Source organism: Aspergillus fumigatus, chromosome 2, assembly GCF_000002655.1.
Source record: "Aspergillus fumigatus Af293 chromosome 2, whole genome shotgun sequence".
NCBI lineage: Eukaryota > Fungi > Ascomycota > Eurotiomycetes > Eurotiales > Aspergillaceae > Aspergillus > Aspergillus fumigatus.
In genome coordinates, this window is record NC_007195.1 from 3,844,304 (window position 1) to 3,855,830 (window position 11,527).

Consider the following 11,527-nt stretch of genomic DNA (forward strand, 5'->3'; position numbering starts at 1 on the left):
AAACAAAAGCCAAACGACACTCACATCTATCGAAACTGATGTTTGCTCTCTTTGATGGTCCGGAACGTAAATTTTGTATTGATCCAAGCGTAACTGTTGCGCGTTGATCAGCGTTTTTCTAGTATGGCTCATCGAACAAATGGCAGTCACCTCGACTCGGAAATTTGACTGACCATATTCTTTCCTGAGCATCTTCACCAATTTCCGGGGATCCATATATTTCCCTTCGACGATACGAAAGGGCGTGGGGCTGTAAGGACAACTTCGGCTCATCTTAGGAATGCCTGAACGTATATTTCTAAGATTTACCCACGAAAACAAAAGAGGACAAGAGAAGGACGGTATGCGTATATGCACTGTCAACCATACATGATAGAAGCCATAGCTACGCTAACGATGGGGATGAGCATGTTTATATTCGATTCTTTGTCTGACATGTCCAGCAATGATAAGCAGAATGCATCATTCCCTTGTCAAAATTGCCGTGTTGTTTGTGCAATCCTCTTCCATTTCTTCCGGAGCCCTACAGCTACCTGTCTTAGAGATCCAATAAGAGGGTACATGGTCAGCCTGATCCATCAGAATCAGGCTGAGTGGTACATGACAAAATTTCATCCTACCGCAAGAAGGGAATATTAGCGCCTTGTGACTCTCAACGCAGATTCACATAAACAAAGGTGTCATCGGCGTCCAGTTATTAAGGACTCATCCCTTCCAATATTGCATGTGAGCAGCCGACCAACCTGTGTAAGACTCTGCGGCGCTGTTATATACCATATTCCCATTTTGATCTGTGAGTCGCATCAGCCCGTTACTGTAGGTGGAGCAATGCACAGCCCCGGGCGGGGAAAGTCAAAAAGCAGGTGCCAGGCAGACAGGGGTCCTATCCTTAAGGCGAGACAAACACGAGGCCGGAATGACTTGTCCCAGATTATTCTATTCCTTGGGGTGTAGGGCAGAATCTTGGAACATGGACATGGAAAAGTACTTTGTACTTACTTGGACCGTATAGGTCTTCCTGGGAAAGCGCGCTCTCAGTAGCGCCAGCAGTTTCTGTTCGTCGATGTAGCGGTTCGTGAATGACTGCTCGACCATTTCTTCGTTTGCTCCTGTGGCTTGGTTGGGTCAAGTCATCGGGTGATGCTGATGCTGATGCTGATGCCCTTGATTATGGGTATGTTTCTATTCAGGTATGGTGTTGGATTCAGCCTTGATTTATGTGGTGTTCTTGCGTGATTGAGCCGCATCTCGTCTCTCGTTGCTTTTGCCTGAGATTAAGCGCCCATGTCTCATGATATGCGGTGCCATTTGTTTGCTTGTTCGTGTGATGGACGTGTTGGATGGGTGTTCGATGCGTATTTGCCAGCAGTTTGGGGGACAGGATACCGTCGAGGTGGAAGTAGATAGGATTGGAGATCGTTGTTGACGTGGTGCATAGGTGTTGGAATAGAGGTGGATGGATGGGTGCAAAGTTGCATCAGGCTGTAATGCAATTTGACCTTACTTATGCAATGGGGGCAGATGACCAAAGATTTCTGATGAAGAATTTGAAAGGGTTACTGGGATGTTTACCTTGCTGAGTTGTTGTTGAATGCTTCGGCTACCCTTGGTCGTATTTTGTAGGATACTGGGTGTTTCTTGTAGCATATTCATTGGCCTAATCTATTTCTGATTGTCAATAGAAACCGATTGGCTGTATGTTTGTTCTCCATGTATGCGATGTACCTTAGTCCTATGCCCCGTCAGTTGTGTTTAGTGGCTCGAAACAGAGAGAGGGAGGTCCTCTCAAGGCCCGGTCTCCGAAGTTGACTGGAGGTCGAAAGTAGGTCTTGTTGTGTTGGAAGAGGTCGATCTAATGGAGGCTTTTGGAAGTAAAGAGCATTAGACTACTCGAAGGGATACACATATCTACCAGCTGAGACTTGAGACTCTTTTCATACCAGCATCAAACTGGGATATACACGCCATGTCTAGGTTGCATATCCACTAGTCTACTTGTTATAGAGCTTCTCTCAGGCGAGCAGATCTTGTTTCAAAAATTGTACTTGTTGGTGACAGGTCTTCTGGTCACAGAGCAATTCAAATTGGTGTACATACAATCGAATGGCAAATTCGCACTCATTCCCTGACCTTCTATCCAATTTCAGACAGTCAAAAGGGCAATTTAGCGAGGACACTTGATAGGTTTTTTGAACCTCAAAACCGCGTACCTAGAGCTTAGAGCAGCCAAGAGCAAGGGTTCCACCCTGTGATCTAAGTCAGGGCCAATGGTTCTCAAAGCCAATGGAATCTCGAAAAGAGACGTACCAGGAGGTTGGCCTCAGTGCAGCATTGAGGAGCAGAGGAACATTCTTCAGTCCATGGGTGACCTTCACAGGAAGTCCGTTAGCACAGGCCAATTGCCAGAGTATATTCTGGTCACTCACAGAGCAGTCCAACGGAACCAACTATCTGGGCAGCATTTATGCCAAGACTAAGCAGAATAGGGTCCAAAATGGGATCCAGGGGAGTTGTCAAGGAGCCGCAGCACAGTTTTGGTTCAACGCAATGGGACAGATCTGGGGTGGTTTCCTGGTCCTCGACTCCATGGACCTGGCCAGCGATCTCCTCCACCCGCGACTTCAGAGCGGACATGGTCGGATCCTCGGCGGAGACGGCCGCGGTGACGGCTGCAAGCATGAGGAAGGTGACAATGGAGGGCTTCATATTGAATGGTTTGATGGTACAGCTGAGGTATGTGGAGATAGAGGATGTTTGAGAGTCTCGATTGGATAGAGTCTTGGTCTGTGAAATGACCTCGAGGTGATTTCGAGCTCTTTATATCCTCACTGGCAGAGGAGGTTGCTTAGGGAGCCCATTGAGAAAATCTATGAGATGGTCCACTAACCAAATCATGTTGTCATGATCCTTATCTCTAACCTCCGGAACTATGAGGTTCGGCCTCGAGGCCCAGTAAGTACGCACTGACATCGGAAAGACGGTGCTGATAGCCAGCGTCACCTTCGCAAGATTCGGTTGAAAGTAGACCTGCCCATACGATAGCGGAACCGAGTTTGGGAATAGATAGGGAACAATGATGTTGTAACTGAGAACAAAGGATACATTATGGCTCAGCGCTGTGAAGATCGTCCCCAGGAACCATATGTATCCAATGAAACGTTTTAGTCAAGTCCGTAGCACTTTCGGAGGCAGACGGCACTGAAGGCCAAGAACAGGTAACTCCAATATTTCAGCAAGAGATCAGTAGTTCGAGGAATTATGATGATCCAACAACTTATGTGAGAATTCCTTATCTCAGTGGATCTGGAAACCTGGGCCACTCCGGACTGGCGTCAAATCAGATCAGTGATGCGCTGATGATCGGCAGCAAGGTACCAGCGATCAACGGAATCTATGGAGTCTCAATGATAAAGAGCTGCGTGAGAAATAATGGGCTCCAAAACGACACTCCAATTGGGACTTAAGCGAAGCATCAATCCAATAATTGAGTTGTTATGGGGTTTTTGGACCTTGCATGGTGGCGTCTCTAGTGTCACACACCAGTTCTTGGACAGGTGAACGAATAGGATGTGAATCATGTGTAGAAACGGCGGTTTAAATTTACAAACAAGCATAAAAGGTTAATGAGGCATGGAAGGGGGTGTAGTTTAGTGCCTCATGATATGCAAAACTTCATCCAGTACGTCTCGGTGGGATGATAGACACTTATTTCTTTTCAATATCTTGAGTTCAGCATCCCAGTCTTTCATTCAGGTGTTTTCAGACTTGAATACCGTCGTCTTTTTTATTCTACCGAGTTCATCGACTTTCTCGTCGCCAGCATGAGTAGTTTTCCGGTGTCATGGTTACTGTGAGGTTTTGATTACCACTGACCTTTCGTCCTTGTTGTCCGTCTGCTGACGGGGCCCTTCTCTTTAGAGCAATTCCCTCAGCTGGATAATCTGTTAGGTCGCTTCTGGAAAAGACTTAGAGTACATTACCTTGGCGTTTTGTTCCCATGATCGCTGTTCCACCATATGCCTTATCAATATATGACTGCACATGCATTTTCCAGAGCAAGCCTTATAAGCCCACACAATTCTGCCCATCATCTCGCTGCAAAAATCCTTACCAAAGAAAATCCCCTTGGGACAGAGGTGGATGTTCTTGACGTTAAAGCGAAAACGTACCAGGTGAACCGCACGTCCCAGCCCTCTTTCATGGGCTAGAGCATGCTCTACGAGACCGTGTGTCTTGCACTCAATATCTGGTCTAATGTCGCCGATCCCTTTCCCTCACTTCTTTGTCTGCTCCTAACTTGAGTGATCATTCCAGGTTCTACCCGCAGGCCTCACCTTGTCTGAACCAATCCACTCGAGCCATTCATCACTGTCTTATGAGGATGAGTACTTCTTGTATTTCCCTCTTAGTACTCTGGAATTTCTTTGCTTGGGGGCCTGTCCAGTATCGGGTACATCCATAAGTATATAATCAAATTGTGCGTCGTCATCCACTGTGTTGATCATGGTGGATGTTCAGAAAGGTTCTGACAGATGAGGAGATGGAGCTGGGAGATGGAGATGAGAAGGAAGATGAGGCTATATATAATCCTTGCTAATATTTGATACTCAATGATTTCAGTGAGCAGAGTGGAAAGAGTCGAGGCCAGTGGATAGTAAGAATGGAGATAATAATAAGAGAATAGTGATATGTTCATATTGATCTTGACCATGATTGTCTCTCACTTTCCATTCACCTTACCTTCTTTCAGATTATAATCATGTCTACTACTATAGCCTACGGTTATCTTGTAGTGTTAATTCACCATCGCTGCAGACTATAGAGTAGAGTAGATCAAACCATTAAGCTATCCACTGGAAGGAGTCTATATTCCCAATTTGGTATAGTGGAAGAGGCGCTCAAAGCGAGTGTGGCTGATGGAGCCAAGGCCACCAGCCACAGGGACACACAACTCGCAACACAAAAATTCGGGATCGTGAGAATCGTCCCGCCGCCAGCGCACATACCGTTCGCCGTTCCTTCTTGATACCACCGACGTTTCCTGTCACTAGGTATCTATCCTAGTATCTATCAGACATTATGGCGCCTATGTCCATTGCAGACCTTGTGGCTGCCCTCCCCGCTGAGGACACCTGGGGCCCCGCCACTCCCTCCGACAACATGCTCGATGGCGTTCCCTACGCTCCCTTCTCAAAGGGTGACAAGCTTGGCCGTATGGCTGACTGGACCGGTGATGGCAAGGACCGTGACAGGAGTGGTCGTCAGGCCTACAATCGGAATTACAGAGGTGAGCCCAATCGTCCTGCACGTCGTTGAGATTGGTGTACTGACCCCCGCCAGATCAACAGGTTTACGGCGCAGGCACCTCCAGTTTGTTCAACATCCAGGTCGCCGAGGATGAGTCTTCCTTCTCCGTTGTCGACAACACCCGCACATCGACCAAGCGTACCTTCGCCCGTGGTGGTGGCACTGTCTTCCGTGGCCGCGGTCAGCGTGGTGTCGGCCAGAGAGGTGGTCGCGCTGGCTTCCAGAGAGTTGGTGCTGGTCGTGGCCAGGGCGGCGATCGCTACTACGACAACCGCTCTGCACGCAGCAACCGTGGCCGTCGTTTTGGTTGGAAGGACTATGACAAGCCGCAGAGAACCCGTGAGCCGTCGGTCAACGTCCGTCCCGACTGGACCATGCTGGAGGAGGTTGACTTCAACCGGCTGTCCAAGTTGAACCTTGAGGCTCCTGAGGGTGAGGATCTGGACTCCTATGGTTTCCTCTACTACTACGACCGGTCTTACGACAAGGCCCCCGTCAAGAACGCCGAGCGCAAGCTGCAGGCCCTGGAACGTGCCGCTTACAACGTCACCACTTCTCAAGATCCTGTTATCCAGGAGCTCGCCGAGAAGAACGAGGCGACCGTCTTCGCCACCTCGGACATTCTGTCCATGCTCATGTGCGCTCCTCGCAGTGTCTACTCGTGGGACATCGTGATCGTCCACCAGGGCGACAAGATCTACTTCGACAAGCGCGAGGGTGCTTCCATCGATTTGGTCACCGTCAACGAGAATGCTGCAGATGCCCCTGTGGAGACGGCCGACTCTTCCGGCAAGCAGGAGTCGATCAACACCCCCAGTGCTCTTGCTCTGGAAGCCACATTCATCAACCACAACTTTGCTCTGCAGACCGTGGTAGAATCCGAGGAATCCAAGGTCACCTTCAACCACCCGAACCCCTTCTACAACGCCGCCGAGGAGACAGAACCACTTGCCTCCAAGGGATACAAGTACAGACGGTTCGACCTGTCCCTGCAGGATGACGAGGAGCCTCTCAACATGATCGTCCGTACCGAGGTCGACGCCGTCATGAAGAATCCCGTCGGCGGCGAGGACCAGCATTTGATTGTCAAGGCTCTCAACGAGTTCGACAGCAAGGCCCCCGGCTCCGGTGGCGCTCTGGACTGGCGCAGCAAGCTCTGGTCTCAGCGCGGTGCTGTCGTGGCCACCGAGATGAAGAACAACAGCATCAAGCTCGCCCGCTGGACTACCCAGGCCATCCTCGCCAAGGCTGACGCCATGAAGCTTGGTTTCGTCTCGCGTGCCAACCCCCGTTCCGCCACCTCCCACGTCATCTTGGGTGTTGTCGGCTACAAGCCCCGTGAGTTCGCTGCCCAGATGAACCTCAACCTCGGCAACGGATGGGGTATCGTCCGTACTATCGTCGACCGTATCCGCGCCCTCGACGCTGAAGAGGAGGAGGACAAGGTCAAGAAGTACGTCCTCATCAAGGACCCCAACCGCCCTGTCATCCGTCTGTACAGCGTGCCCCCCAATACTTTCGAGGAGGACGACGAGGCCGCCGAGGAGCAGGAGGAGAAGGCCGAGGACGAGTCTGAGGAGTAGATCTGTTGATGTCATTGATTTTGCCATGATCGCACGGAGTATAATGACGTCTTTCCGATTATAGTGTGCATATTCAAAAGTTGCTTAGATTTGATGGCTTGTCAGGTATTGCAACACTGCCTTTTTACCGGGTCTACTTAATCATCCCTGCTGTAGACTACTATATATATACAGTAGTCTTCTTGTAGAGAGGTATATAATATCTATTCTTCGACGACCGAACCGCAAAGCCGTCTCGACGCGTCCAGTCTTTGAGAATCAGTGTCGAAACCTTCACACTCGGGGTTACTTCCCAAATCGTCATGATTCATCCCTCCATCAACTCGTTCTCCATAATGAGCTCCTTCCTCTTAGGTGAAACAAGCCAAACCTTGATCCCCTGTCCGGGCCACTCCGCCTTCCGCACGGACAACCCGTTCGTTCCCAGCATTGAGCCGTATCAAGGTTTCAGTTCCAACAGATCAATCCAGATAGTCTAGTGAGTATAATTTGAGGCTCAGGCATACACAATAAATGACGCATGAGTACTTCGCAGCCTCAGCGTGTTTTCTATTAAAGGCTTAAAAATATGGATGATTCGACCTTAAGAATCTCGGCCATGAGTCAGAATCGCCAGCCAGGACCACTGACTGATTACCGGGTTCGGGAAGGAGGTTTACTACTACTAGCACTGGGGAATATCGTATGTAATGGGACGTCGTTGGTCATGGCAGCGAAACTTTCTTATGAAGGATGTGGGGGCGCAATGGTTTGTCTCGAAATTGGAGTATGAATAACGGAGGCCGTAGGGTTGTGATATGCAGGGGCGTTAGCGTGCAGAACTGCAGGTTGTTGACTGCAGGTTCTTGCCTGTGTGCTGGATTGGTTAAGAATGCTGTCAGGGCGGGAGAGCGTCAATTCTGACAGGCGGTACATGAATGTCTAGATCGTAAGAGAAAACCCAACTTGATATACGTGACCGACTTCAACAGTTCAACAATGAAAGCTAGCGAGTAGCTGTTTTACATGCCATACTTTGGCCTGCAGGAATTAGACATGAGGATCAAGGTATCCTCGGGCTGAATCCAAAAGAAGGGAAGACCAGTAGAGACAAAGGTCAAGGAGGGGTCGAAGAGCAAAGAATGGCAAGTCAGGCATCCCAGACGCCAGAAAATAAAGAACCAAGAACCAGTCATCTGTTCCATGAAAGAAAAAACAAAAGAAATGACACGAAAGGAGAATAAAACGAAAAAGAAAAAAAAAAAAAAAAGGCCAAACCTTCCATTCACTTACATCCACTTTTTCTGAGAAGTAAAGAACTCCACACTCCCCAGTCCACTTGAGAAAGAAGTATCCGATATCACATCACGAGTACATCGTATCGTCGCCCGCGCAGGAGAAGCTGGTATCCACCTTGGACCCCAGGACACTGCTGAGACAGTCCATGAGCTCAAAGTCTTCGACAACGGCTCCAAAGCCGTAACATCGTACTTTGGTGTTGAGTGTCTCGATGATGATCTTGACATCATCCTTGGTCAGAGTGCGGTACAGTTCGTGGTTCTTCAGACACTGCAGCGCCATGATTGGGGTGATCTGCCCCTCTGTCACGAGCTGTCGGCTGAGGTTGAGTAGAGTTGTTAGGTTGGCGTGCGGAAGATCGTAGGTCTTGTGTGGATAGGCTTGCTCTGGAGTTGTGTTGGCGATGTAACTCGGCGGGGGGCAAGTGGCCATCAGAGCGTGGCCTGAGAACGGCATGTCCTCGTCGTCTGCCTCGGTGATAGATCTTCGGCACAGATAGTCGGTGTGCTCCCGGCAAGGGGATTCCAAACTGCATTTGTTAGCATTGATTGATAGAACGGGTAGGCGCGGGCAGCATACGTGAGTATAAAATCGATCTGAAGCTGGGGGTCCGCCTCGAATACACCCCCAACAGCCTGGACAGGTTCTTGATTTCGAGCAATGGCTGATAGATCGAGATCGGCTGGTATCTCGCATGACGAAGCCGTCATGGCAATAGGGGGTGGAGGAGTGATTTCGTGCGTGGGGGATATTTCCACCCGTTCCATCCCATTCGCCAGAGGACTCACGTCAGTCGAGACGTTCGATACTGTGGTTGGTGGTGTGGTATAGGTGTTGCCATCGGAGGCTGCTAGTGCTGCCGGCGCCTGGGATACCACACTACTGCCAGCCAACGGGCTTGACTGGAAACCTCTGCCTGCTGAGCGTCGTTCTGCCCTGCGACGCTCCAACTCGGCCTCAAATTGAATCCCATGTGCGGTAAGAAGTTCCTTCAAGATCGCATTCTCATCGTTGACCGTCTGCAGCATTTCTCGATGCTGGACAACGGCGAGGTTTGCTGCAGACATCTCCTGAGTGAAAGCCTCCCGGAGTCGGGAAACTTCAATTTCCAGGGACCGGATGTATTGCTCTTTGCGCTCGCGGTGGGTTCTTTGTGCCTGCCGATTCAGTTCCTGTCGTCGTGTCAAGGCAGGCCTGCTGTCTGGCTTGGGACCGCGTCGTTTGGCGGGTTGACCATCTAGTAGGTACCATCTTGATTAACGGTGACCAGGAGGCACCCAGAGAGGTATGGAATACAAACCTCGGGTGACCTTTTTCTGCCCTCCAAAAAATTGAAAGAAGTTTGTGCTCATTGAAGTGGGGGTTTTCAGGCTGGTTTGTGAGGGGGCTCCTGCAACAGCATCTGATTAGCATATGTATGTATGTAGACTAAATCTCGACTCGAAGAAGCAGGCAGCAACAGATCTAAGAGAGCCCGACGACATCACTCTGAAGCATTCCAGAACTGACAAACCAAATGATGGATGGAATGTCATCTGATCAATGACAATCGACCCTGCATGACCAGAGAATGTACATCTCCGAGCTTGACATGACGATCATCCGGCCACATTCCTTGAATTTGGAATTAAGCATTGCGGATGGTTCATCTTGCACATGGGTAAAACAATGGAGCTGTGATGGCTCAAGTACACCGACGGCCAAAAAGGTACAATGATTTAAGATCCAGGAAACAGAAACGCGGAGGGCTTCGACCTACCCCGTGTGTGTCCATAGTCCACAGGCATAACCCCTCCGTTCATTGAAGCCATTGTGGCGATATTTGTAACAGGCTCAGAGATGTCGGATGCGACCGGCGCGTTTCAAAGTAGACAGATAATCGCAACTTCGATAAACCGTAGTGGAAAATTTAAAGGCGGCTCCTAGACTACCCTTGGGCGTAAATATTGACATTCAAAGCATCTAGACAGTTTGTCAGTTTTCTCCTAAGAATTTACAAGAGAAAGAACATATAGCACTCTGGGTTCTCACCATTGAATCTTCAACTCCCACAATATGAGGACGGAGCGAACAGTTAAGTCTTCCCCGATGTGCACACGATAGAATTGACTTAAAAGGGCAGCCACAAGTTTCAAACAGACGGTTGGGAGAAGTCCAGACAATCCTTAGGTGGTGACGTGATGGAGGACAATGAAGAACAAATGAAATGATAAAGGAACGGAGAGTGTAGTAAGGCAGAGATGGAGAAGTGATGAGCTCAAGGAACGAGATTATTTTTAAGGTTTCGAACGGTTTTTGGAGTCTGAAAGGCAGAGAGGGCCACAAAGAATAAGAGGAGTGGAAGACGAACGGGAGTGGGACGGGGAGCTAAGTAGGAGTGGGAGAGACTTTGAGAAGGATCGACTGAAAGTGTACGGAGTCGACTAAAGTGACTGGTAAAGTCGACGGCACCGAGTTGGGTCAACTATTTATTAGTATGAGTGTATGATCGTGATGTAGTCGAGTTCAATTTACGGATAGATCGGTGGCTAACAACTCCGTGATGCGCCTTGCGAACCATCATTCCTCTTATTTCTTTTTTTTATCTATCTACCTTAAGAGTGCTAAGGGCTACTACTATTACTACTATTACACTACTACTGCACTGTGTAGATGAACTAAACTAGGAACGGTGATCCCACCTGGACCAGGCGATGGTCCCATGGGCCAGGGCCAGAAATGAGGGACAACCCACAGACACCTGGTCTTTGTTGTGCGCAATTAAAAGCAATCATGAATACTCCATTGTTCCTCGGCGTCTACTCGGAGTACTTTAGTTGATCGACTTGGAAGTCTTGGATATTCGAATTCCCGACGCTAGTCATCTAGTGGTTACCACTCTGTACTGTGGTAACTAGGATGAGTGGCCCGGCACACTGGAGAATGCCGGGGAGATCCGTTCCTCAATAATCTTAAGGAATTCATTCGGTAACAATGTAATAATTTGAGATAGATACTCAAGACCTGATCTGTGCTCACTAATGCCACCTGCCTCGGAGACTCCGTACATCTGTCTATCTATATTCTTTTGCCTAGTAAGCGTAGCCAAATACTGGGTAATGGCTTCGAGCTTCAATCCATGGTCGGCGTGAAGCTCAACAGATCTGGCCGCGGGTCGACGAAAAGTGGAGATCTGGTTGTGCTTTTAGCACCGCGCCACCCGGTTTCTCTCGCTGCTAAGTAATTTCTGCCCCTCAGATACCGATAGAGTAATAATACGGAGGACACTAACTAACGACTCCCCGTCATTACTAATACTTTAGTACCTACTCTGTAGTAAAGTAATTATCAAGGGTGGTTCAGTTGATAAAAGCAAAGAT

The 11,527-nt window shown here is 49.1% G+C and overlaps 3 protein-coding genes across 3 annotated transcripts; 1 reads left to right on the plus strand and 2 right to left on the minus strand.

Moving 5' to 3' along the window:
- Nucleotides 1-1,666: 1,666 nt before the first annotated feature.
- AFUA_2G14661 (hydrophobin family protein) lies at nucleotides 1,667-4,804 on the minus strand. Its single transcript, XM_750705.3, has 3 exons — nucleotides 2,427-4,804; nucleotides 2,308-2,369; nucleotides 1,667-2,246 (listed from the first exon to the last, which is right to left on the minus strand). Exons 1-3 carry the CDS (start codon nucleotides 2,704-2,706, stop codon nucleotides 2,211-2,213), a joined length of 378 nt encoding a protein of 125 aa, XP_755798.2. The 5' UTR covers nucleotides 2,707-4,804; the 3' UTR covers nucleotides 1,667-2,210.
- Nucleotides 4,805-4,953: 149 nt separating this feature from the next.
- On the plus strand, nucleotides 4,954-7,024 carry AFUA_2G14670 (eukaryotic translation initiation factor 3 subunit D). Its single transcript, XM_750706.2, has 2 exons — nucleotides 4,954-5,287; nucleotides 5,341-7,024. Exons 1-2 carry the CDS (start codon nucleotides 5,080-5,082, stop codon nucleotides 6,888-6,890), a joined length of 1,758 nt encoding a protein of 585 aa, XP_755799.1. The 5' UTR covers nucleotides 4,954-5,079; the 3' UTR covers nucleotides 6,891-7,024.
- A 1,093-nt stretch (nucleotides 7,025-8,117) lies between these two features.
- flbB lies at nucleotides 8,118-11,181 on the minus strand. Its single transcript, XM_750707.3, has 5 exons — nucleotides 10,200-11,181; nucleotides 9,928-10,130; nucleotides 9,469-9,558; nucleotides 8,748-9,405; nucleotides 8,118-8,697 (listed from the first exon to the last, which is right to left on the minus strand). Exons 2-5 carry the CDS (start codon nucleotides 9,977-9,979, stop codon nucleotides 8,235-8,237), a joined length of 1,263 nt encoding a protein of 420 aa, XP_755800.3. The 5' UTR covers nucleotides 9,980-10,130; nucleotides 10,200-11,181; the 3' UTR covers nucleotides 8,118-8,234.
- Nucleotides 11,182-11,527: the final 346 nt, after the last annotated feature.

Bases quoted from the DNA above. Each gene is read 5' to 3' on its own strand.
- AFUA_2G14661 (XM_750705.3), bottom strand. From the start codon at position 2,706: ATGAAGCCCTCCATTGTCACCTTCCTCATGCTTGCAGCCGTCACCGCG. The intron at 2,370-2,426 runs GTGAGTGACCAG...CTTCCTGTGAAG, and splicing joins TGGTTCCGTTGGACTGCTCT to GTCACCCATGGACTGAAGAA. The intron at 2,247-2,307 runs GTACGTCTCTTT...CTTAGATCACAG, and splicing joins GCACTGAGGCCAACCTCCTG to GGTGGAACCCTTGCTCTTGG.
- AFUA_2G14670 (XM_750706.2), top strand. From the start codon at position 5,080: ATGGCGCCTATGTCCATTGCAGACCTTGTGGCTGCCCTCCCCGCTGAG. The intron at 5,288-5,340 runs GTGAGCCCAATC...GACCCCCGCCAG, and splicing joins CTACAATCGGAATTACAGAG to ATCAACAGGTTTACGGCGCA.
- flbB (XM_750707.3), bottom strand. From the start codon at position 9,979: ATGGCTTCAATGAACGGAGGGGTTATGCCTGTGGACTATGGACACACA. The intron at 9,559-9,927 runs GTAGGTCGAAGC...ATGCTGTTGCAG, and splicing joins GGACTATGGACACACACGGG to GAGCCCCCTCACAAACCAGC. The intron at 9,406-9,468 runs GTTTGTATTCCA...GGTACCTACTAG, and splicing joins GCAGAAAAAGGTCACCCGAG to ATGGTCAACCCGCCAAACGA.